The sequence below is a fragment of the Carya illinoinensis genome, chromosome 8, assembly GCF_018687715.1.
Source record: "Carya illinoinensis cultivar Pawnee chromosome 8, C.illinoinensisPawnee_v1, whole genome shotgun sequence".
Lineage (NCBI taxonomy): Eukaryota > Viridiplantae > Streptophyta > Magnoliopsida > Fagales > Juglandaceae > Carya > Carya illinoinensis.
Genome location: NC_056759.1, coordinates 451689 through 471831, shown reverse-complemented (window position 1 = coordinate 471831; position 20143 = coordinate 451689). Strand labels below are relative to the sequence as shown.

Genomic DNA, 20143 nt, shown 5'->3' with positions numbered 1-20143 from the left:
GTTATGGGAAAACACAGAACAGAGGGCATTTTGAGAGATAGAGAGTTGTTTATGAGTGTTTGTAATTTTGTATAACTATATTGAAAATACTGAGTTTTCGCTTCAGTAGACGTAAACAAGTTGCCGAATCACTTAAATATTGTCTCTCTATCATTTTGTGTGATTTTTAGATAGGCCAGAGGCGCAACAGTTCAGTCTCCTTTGCCTTGTGCTTCATCTCCTTCGTCTTGTCAATAGCCTCGTGTGTCGTCTCGGAAACCATGTCTTTAGCCTTTCCCATTGCAGTAGCTATCTTGTGCTTGCATTTTCCCAAGGCATCGCATATGAGCTCCTTAGGAGTAACTTGGGTCTCTGCTCTCTCAGCGTTCCTTGATGATTGTGAAAGGCCTTGATCATGACCGACATTTGGAAGGAAAGATGAGGATTCTTTGATATACTCCTTAGCGTTTACGGTAGATGAGATACCCCCTGCAGCTTTGGCATCAATAGACTCGGGCGTATGGACATGGTGTTGTTCGGGTGAGATAGAGACTATGGTGTTGGGGTGGCCATGAACATGATCCGGTTCACATTCGACAACAATCGTTCTATGGCCTTCTTTAACAATCACTTGCTGATTTCCTTGCTCCTGCTTATTTGGAGTAATTGGAGACCACACTCTGGCTGCAGCCGGTGAAGAGACAACGAGACAAAAGGCCAGCAGGGAATTCATCCTATTTTATATATCTTGGTCTATTTCAGGATTAATAAGAGTTTGGGCCGGGTGATCAATCGGAGGAGGAGGCTTAATTGGCTTGGTTTGCAGAGGTTCAGTTGCGGGATTATGGGGGTGGGGGGTTTGCAGTTTTCAGGGTTGGAACAGGAGGTGTAGGTGTAAGTACGTGGAGTTTGCACGTTGCGGTTGAGTTCCAACTGACGGAGTTAGTGTGCATCACCGGATGCACACGTAGAATGTTAGTGTATCTGCGTGTCCAACTTTGCAGGGCAGGGCCGAGCCGCCTTTGCTTTATTCCTTGTTCGTGCTACAACTAGAAGACCCTCGAATTGGTTTAATTGTAATTTGCATCCTCTTTAATTCTTGGTTTGGGCCATTAAAGCGAATATTGAAAGTTTTCTATCCCTTCCACTATTAATCCGTTGTTGTTGGTTTTAGGCTTCTCTCTTATTTTGTTTTGTTGAATACTTGTGACTGTCTAATCCCACCTTATTTAATTATATTATCTACGTTCTGCAATGGTACTCTTGTATATGTATTTGGTTATGCTTTAACTACTAAAAGTATTTTACAAATACAAATTCACATAATTCGATACAAGATATCATGTTATAAAGTTAATTTAACGTATCATATGAAATTACGTCAGTTTATAAATATATTTTCATAAAATCTCTTTACGCACTTCTCTAAAATTAATGCAGTTCACGAACACCTGGAATAATCCTTTCCTTCATGATCTTCCTGCACACAATAAACCATAGCAGATTGGCATGGCAGAAGCTTAAGTTAGATCTTTAGGGAGAAGATAATGAATAGTTAACTTTTTTTTAGTCCAACTCCAAGCCCTTTACTTCGCATATGGAATAGTTAAGTGTTGTACTGCTAAAGCCTAAAAGAGAATCGGGTGATTGGACTCTACTAGTGTACCTTGCCCGTTTTCACCCCCCAGTTAAGTGGATTTCGTTGTAGATGATTGGCGGTCTTTGACTATCTTCTCCTTCGGCCCCCAATAACTCTTGGGCTTGGGCCATTAAAGTGGGTTTGAAGAGATTGGGCCTAGACTAATTTAATCCCCCCAAAAAGAAGATGGAGTTTTGATTTTTACTTCGCCTAGTCTAATATTCGGTAAATGATTCTTTCACTCTCATTTTACTATTTATAGTGTATTTATTTTTTCTTTATTTTCTTTTAAGTATTTTTTTAATATATTTAATCATTAATAAAAAATTTTAAAAATATATAATTATACTCCTAATCACTTTCTTAATTATCAAATTAAAAAAAATAATAAAATAAAATAAAATAATAGAAAAGTAGTAGAATAGTCATTATTCTTCGGTTAATACCTTTCGTTGCTTGCCTTAGCCTTTGACATTGAGGCACGTAAGAGTTAAGACGCCTGCCTAGACCTCGCATGACATTGCGTATGCACCTCTGCCTCTACCTTTTGCTTTAATTCATGAGCGGGAGAAAAAAAAAAAAAAGAGTACTAAATTTAGGTGGAGCTAGCTGGAGCATTGTAAGTAGATCTTGAACGTCAGGTTTGATCTGGTCAAAATTACCAATGTTTGAACTGGGAAAGAAAAAAACAAATTGAAGACCATGAGAGAGACTTTTTGAGGCTATGGACCGACCGACCTACCTACCTACCTATCTATCTATCTAGCTATATATTAATATTTATTGTACTTACTCATTAAACATTGTTAACTAATTTAAATACTCCATTACATGACACTACTGTCACATGAATCTTGTACCTTCTCTCCTTAACTATATGACCATGAGATTAATTTCTTTATTTTTTTTTTAAAAAATAGTCTAAAGTCTTGCGTATTAAAATAATGATTGGTATTTTAAGAAATAATAATATGGATAGGAAAGAGTAATCAAAATGACAAGTGCATGCTGAAAGGTAAAGAGAATAGTAATTATGAATAGTAAGTAGTGTAATTAATTACACGCAGATGCAGATGCAGTAGTGTTGTTGATGAACCGTACGTAGGTCATGTACGGGTCTATACAAAGTAGGATGTCCTCTAGATCATAGATATGTGTATGTAGACTGATGAGAGTATCTATCGAAGCTATCTAATTAATTAAATAAATAGACACCAAATGAGTAAATTATTATTATAAATAATAGTCTTAGCTAATGAATATTTTTGGAGTTGGGAGGAGATGGCCTGATCATATAAGTATAACCATCATTATATATAATATAATATAATATAATATAGATAAGGCTTAAGCAACCCCCAACCAACCTCATAAGCATTTAATTCATCCTCCCACTAAGCTAAGTCATGATTATCATTTTAAAATATACCAGATCAGAAGCCAAAGACTGCCATCTGCACTCTCCATCGAATGTATATGCATATGCACCCAACAACTTTATACATAACATAAATATATATATATATATATATATATATATATGTTATAGATAGAGAAGCAATTAAGACACTTTTTGGATTCCATTGATCCATGCACATACTCATTCCCTATATCTAGAGTGTTTTGGGGTCATCCTCCCGTATTAATTATTAATTGTTAATTATTGCATTATTTAATATTAGATATGATCCTGATCCAGTTTGTGGGCTGTGTGTGAAATTGGAGTTCCATTCCCATCCCAAGCTTTGAACACTTTTAAAATTAAATTAAATAGTTAATTCCACTACTTGTTTTTTGATTGCGACCTCCAAACCACAACTTATTCCACATACAACAACTACTTTTTTGTGTGGTAAAATGATCGTACAGACCACTCCCTCATTTTCTTATTTTTTTCCCTTTGTTTTAATTTATCGTTACAGTCAAACTAAAACCAGAATTAATTAATAAAAATTGGAAAATGCTAGGTAGCTACCTTCAAGACAAAGTAATAATAATAAATATTATCATGCGAAAATCATCTGTAAGTCTTCCTTCCACTCAATGAGGGTGACGCAGACCCCAACAATGACCCACCTCACCTGGGGCTGCCACCCACCGCATTTTATTCCCTCTCATACATATATGACATCTATTTCCCTCACTTTTCATCTTCTGCAACACATCCCTAACTTAAATTCACCCATACTATATAATCAAATCAATAATTATATATATTTGCTTTTACTATTTACTGCCTTTCTTTCAAAGTTAAGTGTTTGGATATTATTTCTTTCTTATCTTAGAAGTTTGATGATGATATCTTAGGACTGATCGGGACGACTATGTACCATATCTTTTTAGTTAACTGTATCCAATAATAATCCCTACTTGGAAAAAGTTGGGAGAGGAGTAGTATTTGGACATATCTTTTAAACAAAATATTGCAAACGGACAAACAAAAGACATGCCCATCAAAAAGAAAAAGAAAAGCAAGGCAATCAAACAGACAAAACAAAAGATCAAATAGGAAGAGAGAGAGAGGGAGATGGTGTAGGGATTTCTCCCATGTTAAGGTACTTCATCGTTAGGTATGTAATGCAAATTGACTCATTGGTCATTTCTATTGACAAAGGGTATAATCTAAAGTTACATCCGGCCGTGAAATAACAAACATCCATCCATGCTTCAACTACTTGGCTTCTCTTGTTACAACCCCAATCTTTGTAATCAAGCAGACTCACGCATTTCATCTCTCCAAATAAATATCCAAGCTGTTCATAGAGTTTAATGAATCAAATCAAAGTTATTTTCTTCTTCTGTTCTTTTTTAATAGAAAAAAAAATGAAAGAATGATTTTTTAATTCATTAAAAAAAAAGAGAGAGCAGCTGTTTTCCGGTGTTGGGCAAAAGGGAGATTATCATATTGCTGACCTTTCAGACAGAAGAGCAGACCAAGCTTCACAGCAGTATAATTAATGGATCTGCGCAATTCCTTGAAAGGGATAAGATCCAATTGAAAACGAATCTTTACTTTTGGAAAAAGAAAACTTTTATGAATATTGTAGTGATCGCTTTAATCCCTACAGAAGAAATAAGAACTAAATACTTTAGTTTAGCATTCTTCTCTCTTCACCTACGCACCCATGTCGTTGTTGCTATTAACCGACAAATTATAATTACGATGAATATCACACCCCAAAACTCAAATGTTCTCTCTCTCTCTCTCTCTCTCAAATAATCAGAGTGTATCCACCAGAATCTCTCCCTATCAAAGCCATATGACTACGGGGCCACCTCACACTCCAACACCACCAAACAGAAGCATTACTCTCTCTCTCTCTCTCTCTCTCTCTCTCTCTCGTACGTATTTTGTCCCAAATGACTATCTCATCTCCACCACCGCCTACTCTTCTTCTTCCCATCTCGCTTATCTTTTTTCTCCCTCTCCTTCACTCCTACCGCCATTAATCATTTCTTCTTCTTCTTCTTCTTCTTCTTCTTCAGTCCTACGCTTTCACTACCTACCGCCACGGTGAAGCTTCCCAGCTTCCATCCACACAACATGACCAAATTGGTGGTTGAGGTTCACGATGCCAATGACCTCATGCCCAAAGATGGTCAAGGCTCCGCCAGCCCCTTCGTGGAGGTAGATTTCGATGAGCAGCGGCAACGGACCCAAACCAAGCACAATGACCTCAATCCCTACTGGAACGAGAATCTCCTCTTCGACTTGAACAACCCCAGTGGCCTCCCCAGCAAGACCATTGATGTCGTGGTTTACCACGACGGGAAAGGCGGCCACCACAAGAACTTCCTCGGCCGTGTCAGAATATACGGTGTCTCAGTCCCTTTCGCCGAGTCTGAAGCCACCGTCCAGCGCTACCCGCTTGACAAACGGGGCCTCTTCTCTCACATCAAAGGCGATATTTCACTCAGAATTTACCTCATACACGATCCTTCTTCTGCTAATTATACTCCTCCACCACAAGCTACTGGTGTCGAAGTCGACAAGGGCACGCCCTTGCAAGAGATCAACATTAACAAGCTCGAAGAACAACAAGAAGAAAGCAGGGTCTACGAGGAAAAGAAGAAGAAGAAGAAGGAGAAAGAAGTGAGAACCTTTCACTCTGTTGGAACCGGTACCGGCGGTCCTGCTCCTCCACCACAACCTTCAATGTCCTCCGGATTTGGGTTTGAGACCGGGCATATGAAGGAAAAGGCAGCAGCGGCAGTGGAAACCAGAACCGATTTTGCACGGGCGGCTGCAGGCCCGGCGAGTGTCATGCACATGCAGGCCTTTCCCACGAGACAGAACCCAGAGTTCGCGTTAAGGGAGACTAGCCCTCCACTGGCAGCACGTCGGCGCTACCTAGGAGGCTACCGAGGAGGGGACAAGACAATGAGTACATATGATCTAGTGGAGCAGATGCACTACTTGTATGTGAACGTGGTGAAGGCCAGAGATCTTCCTGTCATGGACGTCACAGGAAGCCTCGATCCCTATGTGGAAGTCAAGCTTGGGAACTACAAAGGCGTTACAAAACATTTGGAGAAGAACCAGAATCCGGTGTGGAAGCAGGTCTTCGCATTTTCAAAGGACAGGTTGCAATCTAACCTGCTGGAAGTGACTCTGAAAGATAAGGATATGATTACGAAAGATGATTTTGTTGGGAGAGTTAGTTTTGACCTCAATGAACTGCCTGTTCGGCTGCCACCGGATAGCCCCTTGGCTCCTCAGTGGTACAAATTGGAGGACAAGAAGGGGATCAAGGACCAAGGGGAGATTATGCTGGCGGTTTGGATGGGAACACAGGCTGATGAGTGCTTTCCTGAGGCATGGCTCTCCGATGCACACAACATCAGCCATGCAAACCTCTCCGATACGCGATCAAAGGTCTACTTTTCCCCCAAGCTATACTACCTTAGAGTTCATGCAATTGGAGCTCAGGATCTTATTCCTTCTGAAAGAGGCCGAGCTTCCGTGCCATACTTGAAGGTACAGGTTGGGAATCAGCTGAGAGTCACCACGTCTTCCGGGAAGCCTGTTGCTGCTAATAACCCGATTTGGGATGACACGCTCTGGTTTGTGGTATCGGATCCTTTAGAAGATGTCATAACCGTGTCGGTTGAGGACAGGGTGGCACCTGGCAAGGAAGAGATCTTAGGCAGGGTGGTCATTTCGCTTAGAGAGGTCCCAATAAGAACCAACGAGACAGCCAAGCTCCCGGATCCCCGCTGGTATAATCTCCACAAGCATGCTGTGGGAGCTGAAGAGGAGACCGAGAAGAAGAAAGAAAAGTTCTCGAGCAAGATCCACCTTGGCCTCTGGGTGGACGCAGTTTACCATGTTCTTGATGAGGCCACGCATTTCAGCAGTGACCTGCAGCCCTCGTTGAAGCACCTCAGAAAACCAAGCATTGGAATTCTTGAACTTGGGATTCTAAGTGCCCAGAACTTGCATCCGATGAAGGGAAAGGATGGTGGAACTACTGATGCATATTGCGTGGCGAAGTATGGGAACAAATGGATTCGAACAAGAACGCTTCTCAACACCCTGGCTCCTCGCTGGAATGAGCAGTATACGTGGGATGTTTATGACCCGTGTACCGTGATCACCATAGGTGTCTTCGATAATTCGCATGTCAATGGAAGCAAAGATGATGGAGCAAGAGATCAAAGGATTGGGAAGGTGAGAATTCGACTATCGACGTTAGAAACTGATCGAGTTTATACCCATTTCTATCCATTGTTGGTTCTCCAACCATCCGGTTTGAAGAAGCATGGGGAACTTCAATTGGCGTTGAGGTTCACTTGTACAGCTTGGGCTAACATGGTCGCTCAATACGGAAAGCCCCTGCTTCCGAAAATGCATTATGTTCAGCCCATACCGGTTAGGCACATTGAATGGCTTCGGTACCAGGCAACGCATATTGTGGCAGCAAGGCTAGGCCGAGCAGAGCCACCGCTCCGGCGTGAAGCTGTGGAGTACATGCTTGATGTGGATTACAATATGTGGAGCCTCAGGAGAAGCAAGGCCAACTTTTTCCGAATAATGGCGCTTATCTCTGGGGTTTCGGCTGTTTTTAGATGGTTACGGGACATATGTTACTGGAGAAACCCGATTACAACTTGTCTTGTGCACTTCTTGTTCTTGATATTGGTTTGCTACCCAGAACTGATCTTGCCCACGATTTTCCTGTACTTGTTCGTGATTGGGATTTGGAACTATCGGTTCAGGCAAAGAGACCCACCTCACATGGATGCACGGCTTTCAAAAGCAGAGTTTTCAGGTCCAGATGAGCTGGATGAGGAATTCGACACATTCCCAACGACTAGACAAACTGATATTGTAAGGATGAGGTATGACCGGTTGCGGAGTGTGGCGGGTAGGGTTCAAACAGTAGTCGGAGATTTGGCAACACAAGGGGAAAGGGCTTTAGCGATTCTAAGCTGGAGAGATCCAAGGGCTACGGCAATCTTCATCATCTTCTCATTGATCTGGGCCATATTTATTTACATTACTCCATTCCAAGTAGTTGCAGTGCTGGTTGGGCTGTACCTGCTTCGGCATCCCCGGCTCAGAGGCAAGTTACCTTCCGTACCTGTCAATTTCTTCAAGAGATTGCCGAGCAAGTCGGAGATGCTGCTATGAGTACCGAGCTGATGGAGGTTATTATCAGTTTTTTTTTTTGAAGCATTCGTTAATTTACTTGTCGATTCTTGTGAACAAGAAAGATGATGGATCGGTGAATAAACCCAACAAAAGCAAAAAAGTAGCCATGATTTTTTGCTCTTTTTCCCTGCTACCCCGACCCACCCAGCCATGATCCAGTCTTTGTCCTGATTGATATGTACATATATCCCCCGGCAGAATCATCGAGGTTATTATGAATGGAACCAAATCATTCTTAAATGGCTCTAATTCTAGATCCTGTTGAGCCAAAAGAGTAATCCAGTGAGTGTACTTACCGACTAGTACACTCCAACTACAACTACGAAAAATTAAGATTAGATAGATGAATGAAGCTGGTCAGAGGAACTGAAACGATTACTAAACAAAATTCCGCATAACATTCGTCTAACAAAATTCACCTCCAAAAATAAAATTAAAAAGAACTAAAAAAGAAAAAGAAAAAATCAACCTCAGCAAATCTTTTTTCGATGCTTCTAGAGAAAAAGACAGACACAATCAATCTTACATTAATTGGATCTCATAGACCGAATACCTAGTAGTATCAGTAAAGCCATGATAGCAAAGAAACTCGCAAGCATTCCACCCAGCAGGGCCTTATCGACTACACTCCACTCACCAATGCTTCCTTGGGTCCATTCTTGCTTTCTCTTGGATCCCGAGGCAATTTCTCCCTCCACTCTTTTGTTGGCGTGGTTCTTCCGCTTTCTTAATAACCATCCGATCAAGTATCGGCTGTTTAGATCTTCTGGAAACATGGAATTCCTTGAAGCGGCACTTTCCTCTAAAGGAGTCTGCCCTACACAGCTTTCGGGTCCGCAACAAGCACAGGGTTCCGGTTCTCTTGTACACTCATAACTTTCACAAGCGTTGGAGCAAGGGGAAAATTTATCCTCGCCAGTATCCTTTCTTGACACTGATTTATGATTTTTGTGGTTGATAGTCTCCATCACCTCTCCAAAAACTGACCACCTTCCCACAGATGTTATCTTCACAATAGCTGAAACTCCCAGCATACTTTCTGGAGCAACCACGAGCACCTGCACGTATCCCTTGGTATGGCCAACCTTGGCAATGAAGGAACATTCGGTCAGAAAAAAGAAACACCAAGCAAGACACTGAAAATTTATATTTTCTATGTAAAAAAAGGACTCCAACCATGTGTTTTTTCACTCCATGCGGGGGGGAGTAGAAATTGTGTTTTTGGATACTGGGTTTATTTTATTTTATTTTATGTCGGGAAACCTCTCTAAGACAGGGCCCTTTGAACTCACCCTTGCAAAGTAAACTTCTGTCCCGTGCACCGCACTTTCAGAAGTTTTCCTAAATATAACTAGTTAAATCGCTAGCTTTTCACTGGAGAGTGTGGCCCCAAAGGATTGTTTGTACTCATGAGGTGCTAGACCTTGGACCTTGAAGGGAGTGATACCCCAAGACCAAGGCCTTCACCACATGGGCCAACCCCTTGGAGTGTAGCCCCAAAGGATTGTTTGCATCCATGAGGTGTTAAACGTTGGACCTTGAAGGGAGTGATTCCCGAAGACCAACCCCTTTGAAAGTTATTATAAAAAAGTGCAAGGTGTTATTAATCTTCATGAAGTTGATGCAACTTGAGGAAGAATCCCTTGCAAGAAAAAAACATAAATGAAAACAAATAGCAACGTGTCATCCTAACAACCATTATCAGGTTTTGTTGCACTGGAAAAGTAAACTGCAACTAGGCTCTCAACCCCCACTGGAATTCAAAATGCATGTAGAAAAAATTATTTTTACCCTTGCACTCTTACCAGGTGAATTCCATCTGCTGCAACTTCAGTTATCCATATTCTTTCTATTCTGCCCTCCATTCCATTATATGGTGTGAAAGCTTCAAAAACAGAAGTCAACTCACGACTTCGTTTCTTCACTACAGCACTTGGAACCTTTTTCATCCTTGCAGCAGGCGTCCCTAAATTTGGAATAAAGATGAAATACAGAAAATGGTCAGAAGATATTTTGCTAACTACTTTAAGTTCCACATTCTTCACTTTCCAAAAAGTGAGGAGTAAGATACTAAAACGCATTGAGATGTGTATTACAGCCAAATTATGCCGGTCATGACCCTTCATAAATTAAAATGTTCTGTCTACTGCCAAACAACATATCTTTTGCAATCCAGAGGCATGAGGAGCTTTTTGCCAATGTAACTTTGCTAGAATATAAAGAAGCTAGAAAATCGCAATGGAAAGTTCTGTACAATGTCATGAAGAGGATACCCGGTCGAGGATAAAACTGAGATATATGAACTTGAGGGAACTTGTACTTCTTAATAAGACTGACAGTTTGAGCAAAATCTTCATTCGTTTCACCTGAAAAAAGAAGCCCAAGAAATGAATATTATCCTAAAGAATTCCAGAATGATAACATTCAGCTTCATGTTTCTCTAACAAGCATTGATACCAGTGTATAGTTATTTTTCTTTCTAGGATATCAATTCGATAAATAAATTTGCTAATTGCTTCCTGAGCAGCATAAAATTTCACCATTAGCCAAATGTTATTACATCAAACCCACAAGCAATTTTATCATTTGGAGCACACTAAACATTTAATGTATTCTACTTCAGCACTAACCATGTAGATTAATAACATAAATTAACAAACCAGAGTGAAAAAAGTACATAAAAGAACTAACCAGGAAATCCACATATGATATCGGTTGCTATCTGCATCCCAGGCACAAGCTCAATCAAGGTATCAACCACAGTCCTAAACTCGCTCTCAGTATATTCCCGATTCATTGCCTGAGAAAATATAAGAGGAAAGTAATTATTTGGATAAGAAACCAACACATAATAACTATTTGTATAAGAAACCAACACATAATGGAACTCTAGGCATCAACAATTTACAAGCTTGTTATGTCCCGTGCACTTGGCTTCGCCTATTTTTAATAAAATTCCTATTTACTGATTAAATAAAAATAAATAAATAAATAATTAAAAAAAAACCAATTTACGAGCTTGTGCTTTTAACATGCAATTTCTATTCTTTATATTTTATGTTGTCAATTTTCTTATAGAAAGAAACAGTTGTGTTAGGACTCACACTTAAGACAGCATCACTCCCAGATTGAACCGGTACATGTAGAAATGAGTATACACATGGGTGACACAAAACCTCTGCTATCTCTTTCAAGTGCTCGAGCATAAAAGGAGGGTTTGTCATCCCAATCCGAAGCATCGTGCTTGCATCAGGAGGAAGCTCAGAAACAATTGCATTTAACAAAATCGGAAGATTGACCCCAATGTCACGACCTGGATAGCATCAGGAGACCATAGTTATTGTACAATACAATATAAGCAATGCCTTTATTTTCTTTTTAATTTTGGCGTAATTTTCTGCCTCAGGTCTAATCAAGTTTCTTCAGCTGCTTGCCAACACTTTATGATGTTAAATACGAAATTAGACAAAAAGAACATTTTGAATGCGGCATTTGCATTTTAGTTCTTTTTAACCTGGAGCACTTTACCATGAAATAAAGATGAAACTCGCATATCTACTTCCCTTTGATTAATACAAAACAACAACAAAAAGCACCAGTGTCATTTTCATGAAAAGACTCCACAGAAACAGGACTTCATATTATCGGCAAATGCTTTTACACAGTAACACAGGCAACATGATGGAAAGATTGCTATTATTACCATAGGCTCCGGTATCTTCACTGCTCAACCATATCTCCTTCACTCCATCAGCTATAACAGATTTTACGCGCCCAACCTGCAAAGTTGAAATTCTGATAAAATAGAAACCTAGTTCAAGCAAATAATAAATACCGATGGCATGATACTTACAAGGCTATCAATCGTGTAGCTCCCTAAATGACCACGAGCATGCTTTGTCTTGCAATAAGTACAAGCACCTAAACAACCAACATTAATTGGAAGAATCTCAACAAACTTGTTCCTTCTCACCTGTTAGACACAGTTGAGTTAATGCTCCATCTTTCTAAGCTAATTCGATGTAAATGTGGAAACAGATCCAAAAGTTTTTTTTTTTTCCTTTCAAATGAACTGAAAGAAAATCCAACAATGTGATAGAAGTGGCTCCCAAAAGAAAATTCTTGGAACATGGTAATATTGCAATACAGCAACAGGGGAATCTACAATTTGCACCTTTGGGAGGTCAAGCACTGGCAATGTCTTGCGATTCAATAGCCGCACCTCATGACCTTTCAAGGTCTCTTCCACAACTTCAACCACTCGGTCAATTTGCTGGACTCCGACTATACTGATCCCTTCGAGTTCTTTCAAGTCTCGACTTCCTTGAGGCACACACCCTGCCACCACTAGGGGCTTTTTTGCAATTTTGCATTTTGCTATTAGAGTGTCCATGGCAGACTGACTCGGAGATTTCACTGTGCATCTGCATCAGTTGATAGAATCTCACAAGACAATCAATTCATGCAAATATACCTATTTTAATGTACGTATAATGCTAGAATTTTTTATGTTTTCGTAGCTTAGATAATTATTGGGTTACACTTAAAAGTGATGTTGCTACAGTACATTTACAAGCCCAGTCAAATCAGAATTAGGTAAATAGTGTATCTATGCCAGACTGTCAAAAAATAACGAAGGTTGGTTTTTGAGAAAATTGAGTTTTTCGCTAAAACTACTGTGGTGACCTTTCTGGCATTATAATCTGTATCTGAACATCAGAATGAGATTTATGACATGAAAAGTGTAGTCATGAGCTCTTTTGGCATGATGATCCTTTTGGCTAAACTACCTGGTGAAATTCAAGAATGTCTCATTATTGCATTGTTATGCTTAACCAGCTCACGTACTGCATACTAGTAAAGTTGTCAAACTCACCCATTATCTTATTCTCACTTTTCAGATGATATCGAAGAGTGTGTTGAGAGAAGGGATTAGAAAGCACATGAACGGGATTAGATGAGAGAAGTAGCTGTAGACCTCATTTAGACTCAAAATCCGTGTGTTTTCTAGTTTAATATTTTCTAGTTCTTGTTACTAATGAATGTTTAGATAGTAGAATGAGGGAGGGAGTTCCTGGTATTTTTTGTAAGCTTGACGTGGAAAAGGCGTACGATTATATGAATTGGGAATTCGTCTTTTATTTGCTTGGGAGATGTGGCTTTGAGGAGAGGTGGTGTTTGTGGATTAGGCATTGTGTCTCTACTAATCAGTTTTCAGTGTTGGCTAATGGCAACCCTGCTGATTTTTTCCATAGCTCTCGTGGCTTGAGACAAGGCTTTGTCCCCTTTTCTTTTTGTTATCATCATGAAGGCATTTGGTCGGACAGTGAAGGCCTCCATTGGTGGGGATTTTTTTCCAATTTTTTGGTGGAAATGCTAATAAGGTTTTATCATACTTTCTCACCTTCTTTTCGCAGATGATACTCTTCTTTTCTGTGATGCTAATCGTGGCCAGATTCAACCTTTACGGCCAGAGCTACTACATTTTAAAGCTGTTTCGGGCAAGGTGAATGTTGGAAAGTCCGAGATGGTACTGGTGGGGGTGGTGTGCACCAGTAATAGCTTGGGGAGTTTTTTGGGCTGTAAAGTTGCTTCCTTTCCAATGAAATATTTGGGCTTCCATTGGGAGCGCCTTTTAAGGCTGGATGGAAACAGTTGTATTTATTAAAAGGGGATAGAATTACCTTAATCAAGAGCACCCTTTCCAATCTCTCCACTTACTTTCTATCTTTATTTCCTTTGCCCACAAGGGTGACTAACCAGATTGAGAAGTTATTTTATGCTTTCTTGTGGGGTGGAATGGGAGTGGAAGTTAAGTTCCATCTGGTTAGTTGGAATAAAGGTTGCTCTCCATCTCTAATGGAGGTTTGGGGGTTTTTAATTTGAGGATTTTTAATACATCCTTGTTTGGGGAAAAAATTATGGAGATATCAATCGGAAGGGGAGTTGCTTTAGAGGGAGGTTATTGATCGTAAATATGGAAGTGCCTGGGGGCGTTGGTGTTCTAATGATGTAAGGTAGTGAATGGTGTGGGTCTATGGAAATTCATTAGAAAGGGCTGCGAGAGTTTTGCAAGCCATGTTAGTTATGCAGTTGGAGAGGGTTCTAGGATCTGATTTTTGTTTGATATTTGGTGTGGTGAACACATTCTCAATAGGGTGTTTCTGGCCGGCTTTCTTTCAGTTTTTTATATTCTTTGAGGCTTGGCAGCAATGTTGGGGATAGGATGTTGTGGAGGTCCAATGGGAGCAATAAGTTTACAGTTTGATTGTATTATAAGCTGTTGACATCTCAAAACTGTTTTTCTTTTCCTTGGAAGTGTATTTGGGGGTCTTGTGTGCCTTCCAAAGTAGCTTTTTTCATATGGATTGCTTCTCTTGGAAAATTTTGACGACAATCAATTTGAGGAAGTGCGGTTTCATTGTTATAGACTGGTGTTACATGTGCAAGAAGCATGGGGAATCAATGGATCATTTACTTTTGCATTGTGAGGTGGCAAGGGCACTATGGAATGAGATTTGTTATAAAACCAATTTGGCTTGGGTGATGTCTTTGAGAGTGGTAGACCTTCTTGCTCATAGGAACAGTCTTCATGGCTGTTCTCCGGTGACTACGGTTTGGAAGATGGTCCCTTTGTGTATTATGTGATGTATTTGCATGGAAAGGAATGATCGGTGTTTTAATGGTAAGGAGCGCACCTTGGAGGAATTACGACCTTTTTTTGTGCACACCTTACTGCTTTGGTTTTCTGCTTTAGTGCTTAGCGAAGCTAATGCTCATGATTTTCTGTTGTAGTATTCTGATTCTTAAGACTGTATTTAGGTGTTTCTTTTGTATACTCCTTGTGTACTATTGTGAAAAAACGATGACAATGAATTGAAAAAGAGAATAAAAATATGGAACGAGAAAAGCAATCATACACGACACAAGATTTACATGGTTCGGCAAATTGCCTACGTCCACGGGAGCTGCAGAGAATTTTATTATTGAGGAATATCACACTACAATGATGGATCTCAACACAGTACGTCCACTGTGTTCATTCATACATCAACCGTACGGCCATATAATGTAAAACATCATATATATATAGTTAAATGGCGGAAAACCCTAAAAAATGCATGTTCGCTCGAGCGGCGTGTTAAGCGCGTGTCGAGCGAACTTCCCTTCCGCATCCTGCTCGAGCTCACTGTCGAGCTGACATCGAGCGTTCAACTCTGTCTGACTTCGCTCGAGCAGCCAATGCCTCTGCTCGAGCGAAGGCTTCCTGCTCGAGCTCACTGTCGAGCTAACATCGAGCGTTCGACTCTGCCTGAATTCGCTCGAGCGGCCAATGCCTCCGCTCGAGGGGTGTGGACCAGACTCCACAGTACTCAACAGTGTAAATGGGCTTCGCCTATTTTATTCATATTAATAACTGTCTTTCTTGGTTATAAAAAAAGAAAAAAGAAATATTATGATCTTTTTTATGGATAAAATAAATTTTATTAATAGAATAGGAAATAGGCATTGCCCAAGTACACAGGACATACAAGAAATATTATGATACAATTTTTTTATGAATAAATTATGATACAATTTAAAACTATTAATTTGAGGTATTTGCTTTGTTTTTGTTGAGTCTGAAACTTAAATTTTAGAAAAATATTTGTATAGGGAAAAAGGCACCTCCAAACCCCTCAAGATACAGGGCAAGACAACTAGTCTTAAGAGAATCGCAAGTTCAAGTTCAAATAAAAGCACTTGGGTATAAGGTGGAAGAAAATGATGCTCACGTGTTTATTAGCCACAGGTCTGCTTCCTGCGGATTGTCACTTAACGAGTAGCCAAAAGCTGAAAGCTGACCAGCCATGTATTCACTGTCGCTCTGAAACAATGCAAAAATGGGAGGAAAACATTTAAATAGAGTGAAAAATAATTCCACTCTAACAACCATTGATGAATAAAAAAATGCAGGTGATACTACCTTCAATCTTATTAAAACAAGACAGGACTGCAGATTAACTGACAATTTCTAACCTTTTCCAACTCCAGTTGGCACTTTTTCTACAATTAGCATTAGAATTTACACGAGAAGCAAATTTTTACTTATAAAAACAAAAAAAAACAAAAAAAAAAAAAAATTACACAAGGGAAGCGAACATAATGATTCCCTTTGACGATCAAAGTGACAGGTTTTGCGCCAACTATTCTCCTACATTTTCCTTTGTCATCCGTTTTTCTTTCTTTCGTTCAACTTGTTTCCAAGACCACATAAAGCTATCAAATTTGTTTCTTAAAGGTTTTTAAAAATACCCATTTCTACAATCATGCAATATTTATTCCAATAACCGATGAAGCCAAGATTCCTAAAAAATTTGCATCAAGCTCCTTTCTAGTGAGAGGAAATATTCCTCCAATTCTCAGCTAGCAAAACAGTTCTCTCTCAATCTCTCTCTCTCAAATTTAAAGACTGTTCACCATAATTATCTGCAACAGCATTCTCTCCGGCCCATTGAAGGTCCTAAATTATGAAATCAACCGAATGCATCCACTAAAAGATGAATTGTGAGAACTTTTGAGCATCAATATAGACTATGGTAAATTACCATCTTCAAAAAAAAAATGAAGGGGGGAAAAACTTGCCTGGTTGTGTGAGCACCCAAAGGTCTTAATATATATCGTCTGCAGAGAGAAAGAAGCTTATAATTGAAAGGAACATAGAGAGAGAGAGAGAGAGAGAGAGAGAGAGAGAGACCTGAGTGCCAGGGATTTTGGGAGAGGGTGAGTCTTGGGTTTGATAGAACTTATCGTTCCTCTTCTTCTTGAGATTCACTCCAACGCTGCTTAAAGGCAAGCGAAACCCAGGAGGAGCACCAGCTCCCACTACCAAATCCTCTATGTCGTCCATGAGAGAGAGAGAGAGAGAGAGAGAGAGACAGAGAGGAGGCGATGCCACAGTTAATTGTGTAATTGTATGCTAAAACATGTAGTCGAGCATGGGCTCCTTTTAAGCCCATAGCGGGTTTGCAAAATCCAACCATGACCCTAATTTTCAATTTTTTATGTTCTGAAAAAAAAAAAAAAACAGCTATTATGTACATTTAAAATGGCTTTATAACATAATTACACCAATTGTAGTGCCTTATGCCTTATGTAAAACTAGAATTTAACCAATGGAAGGAATAAGATGTATTTTTTGCAACTAATCAAGAAATTTCTGTCCCTCTTTTATTTTTTTTTAGGTGTTTTATTAGAAAATTTTGAAAGAGAGAATCAGAACTACTTTAGCAATAAAACAGTTTCATAAAAATAAATCTATAAATTGATATATCTTGATGTGATAATTAAATTATTAAGTTATCATATGAAAACGTGTCAATTTGTGTTTATTTTTATAATCTCTTTATATTTTTAGTATTTTTCTTTTAGAATTCATAAGAAAGAGTAATTTATTAAAATTATTGTAATAATTCTTTCTCCTCCCACATAATAAACATCTCATATTGATTTATTTGACGGATCTCATTTGTCATTTCTTTTATTCCTCTATCAACATTTTTTTTTTTTTTTTGAGAAAGCCATACTCATTCTCATTCACTTGTAATAAAAGAGTCAAATAAATAACATTTGGTCCCTCTTCCATCCATATTTGCTCTGTAATGTCTTCCTTGATAGAGTATGAGCTGCACTGTAGTAGCTCCCCAGACCATGACCATTCCTGCTTACAGTCTGTAATAGCCTGAATTAGCAATCCCGGTAGTATTCTTCACTTAAAAGTTAAGACACGATTTATGTATACTTCACTTATTTAGGACAGGTTTGGTAACTCAAAATTCTCATCTCATCGTTACTACTTTCTTAAATTCTCACACAAAATATAATAAACAATTCAACTTTTTCAAATTCCAAAATAATAATAATACTAAAAAATAATATTTTAAACTTCCATCTCAAACTCAAAATTCTCATCTCTACCCCCAACCTGCCCTTAGTCTATTGTCCACAATTTTATTCTTCGGAATTTCAACTGGCGAAGGAAATAAGAATAAAGGTTGGTTCATAGCATTTTGCACTCAACGGCTTGGCCATGTAAATAAAAATAAATTTGGCACCCTTGATTTGGAGCATAAAGCAACCGTGTTCATGCACCATCCTGATTAAGGTCAAATACAAAGTACCCTTTTTTTGGAAAAACTTTTGCATTGTAAATTATTATATTTACAATCGACAGGCATAATTACAGAATGAATACAATATAATTGAGGATATAATCGAAAATATGTGAATACAACAACTTCGGTTATCAGATAAATGTTTGCAAGACCTCATGCTCTTCTCAGATTCTTTACTCCTCCCACACAGGATAATTCTCAGATTCTTTGCACCTTTTCTTCCCCAATTATCCACCTTGTCAACCAGCTCAGATCTTCAGTAAAGGATTTACATGAAGAAGGGATGATTCCAAGATCAGCACCAATTTGATCGTACTCCTTGAGAGCTGCTCGCATCTCTGCTTCAACAGCATCATCTACAATGTCAACTGTGCCCATGCATAGGGCATCGGCATAGTGCTTCTCCCTCTCACTATCATTTTCAAAAGGTTCCATAGCAGGGCCCTGCAGGTTCCCAAATATATGAGAAATTTATGCTGATCAAATGAATTGTACCACAACACAAGAATGTGAGACGAGTCCCAAGATATCCAACAAAGAATACATATATATTTTTTTTGATAGGTAAAGCATACATATATATATGTAATGAAGAAACAGATGGAGGTTGTATAATTGTAATGAAGAAACAGAAATATAAGTCGGGATATAAAAATATATATATATATATAAATAGGACATAGATTTACGTTGTTTAGCACTATTGAGTATTGACTACACCTACAAGAGTCCGGGCAGGGTAAATCAACTCTGAAAATATACAAATTATAATGGAGCTTTCAAGTTCTCTTGTTACATAATGAAGAGGAGGAGGAGGAAGAAGAAATAGGAATGAAGATTAGGTAGAAAAATGTCTCATGTCTACGTCCCTTTTAACATACTATGCGTCTCCCTAAACCCTAGGGGTTGGCTCAAATGCTAAAGGCGGCTTGGGCTATGCTCCCCCCAAGTTTAAGGCTCAATTCCCTTGGGTGCAAACAATCTCTAGGGGCCATCAGACTAAGGGATTTTCCCTTTGAATTACCTAAGGTGCACTTGTGGAAAACTCATTGCTGAAATCCTGTACAACCTTGGGATTAATCGGGATGCCGTTCCCAGACTCCCGATGCCCAAACAAAAAAAAAAAAAAGATACCCAGCGTCTCCCTTGCTTGTGATGATTGTTCTGTTTTTACTATTTTAAGTGCCATATCTCTTTGGTTGGTGTGGCAACTGGCAAGGTTTAGGTCTCGATTGTAAGCTATCGGGGCCTGAAGATTATAAAGCCCATTGTCCAAAAGCAACAGGCACTACCAGATCCGTGCCCTACCAATTGCTCAGCCAACTGGAGAGATATAACAAACCAATTTAAACAAAAAACAAAAATCATCACAAGCAAGAGAGAAGCTTGGTATAGAAAAAGGGAAATGCTTCAAAGCCCGTTGGTAGCCCCTGGCTACCGCTGGCTTATTTTAATTTTTTTATTATTATTTTTTTACTTCATGATTAAGTTAGTATTTTTTAATAATGTTGTGAATTTTTTTAAAAAAATATATTTAAAAGTGTTAAAAAAATACATGTAAAAAAAAGTCAAAAAAGAAAAAGAAAAAGAAAAACACATCATACAACTAGCGGTAGCTGTAGTGCTACCCATAGAAAAAAGGCTGTAGACTTAAGGGGTTCCCATGGGACCTTTTTCTCCTTCATCTTCATTCTCACTACGTCTTCATCTCTCTTT

At 39.0% G+C, this 20143-nt stretch overlaps 4 protein-coding genes across 8 annotated transcripts in view; 1 reads left to right on the top strand and 3 right to left on the bottom strand.

Moving 5' to 3' along the window:
* Positions 1-166: 166 nt before the first annotated feature.
* On the bottom strand, positions 167-712 carry LOC122318637. The gene has a single exon (XM_043136185.1). The coding sequence runs from the start codon at positions 710-712 to the stop codon at positions 167-169; it is 546 nt and encodes a 181-aa protein (XP_042992119.1).
* Positions 713-4786: 4074 nt separating this feature from the next.
* LOC122319095 (FT-interacting protein 7) lies at positions 4787-8513 on the top strand. The gene has a single exon (XM_043136993.1). The coding sequence runs from the start codon at positions 5163-5165 to the stop codon at positions 8250-8252; it is 3090 nt and encodes a 1029-aa protein (XP_042992927.1). The 5' UTR covers positions 4787-5162; the 3' UTR covers positions 8253-8513.
* A 108-nt stretch (positions 8514-8621) lies between these two features.
* On the bottom strand, positions 8622-17227 carry LOC122319096 (threonylcarbamoyladenosine tRNA methylthiotransferase). 2 transcript variants are annotated; one of them, XM_043136994.1, is made up of 11 exons: positions 17011-17226; positions 16899-16937; positions 16049-16140; positions 12448-12697; positions 12127-12246; positions 11977-12052; positions 11378-11586; positions 10965-11073; positions 10547-10639; positions 10079-10239; positions 8622-9358 (listed from the first exon to the last, which is right to left on the bottom strand). In XM_043136994.1, the coding sequence occupies exons 1-11, from the start codon at positions 17161-17163 to the stop codon at positions 8801-8803; spliced, it is 1860 nt and encodes a 619-aa protein (XP_042992928.1). In that variant the 5' UTR covers positions 17164-17226; the 3' UTR covers positions 8622-8800. The 2 variants fall into 2 exon arrangements, with proteins under 2 accessions (XP_042992928.1, XP_042992929.1); XM_043136995.1 differs by lacking the exon at positions 16899-16937 and having other exon boundaries at positions 17011-17227.
* A 1122-nt stretch (positions 17228-18349) lies between these two features.
* Positions 18350-20143, bottom strand: part of LOC122319286 (phosphatidylinositol-3-phosphatase SAC1) — a 32734-nt gene continuing 30940 nt past the window's right edge. For all 4 annotated transcript variants that reach the window (XM_043137280.1, XM_043137282.1, XM_043137279.1 and 1 more), the window contains one exon: positions 18350-18871. In XM_043137280.1, the coding sequence (XP_042993214.1) occupies positions 18626-18871 (246 nt within the window). In that variant the 3' untranslated portion in view covers positions 18350-18625. The remainder of the gene's footprint in view (positions 18872-20143) is intronic.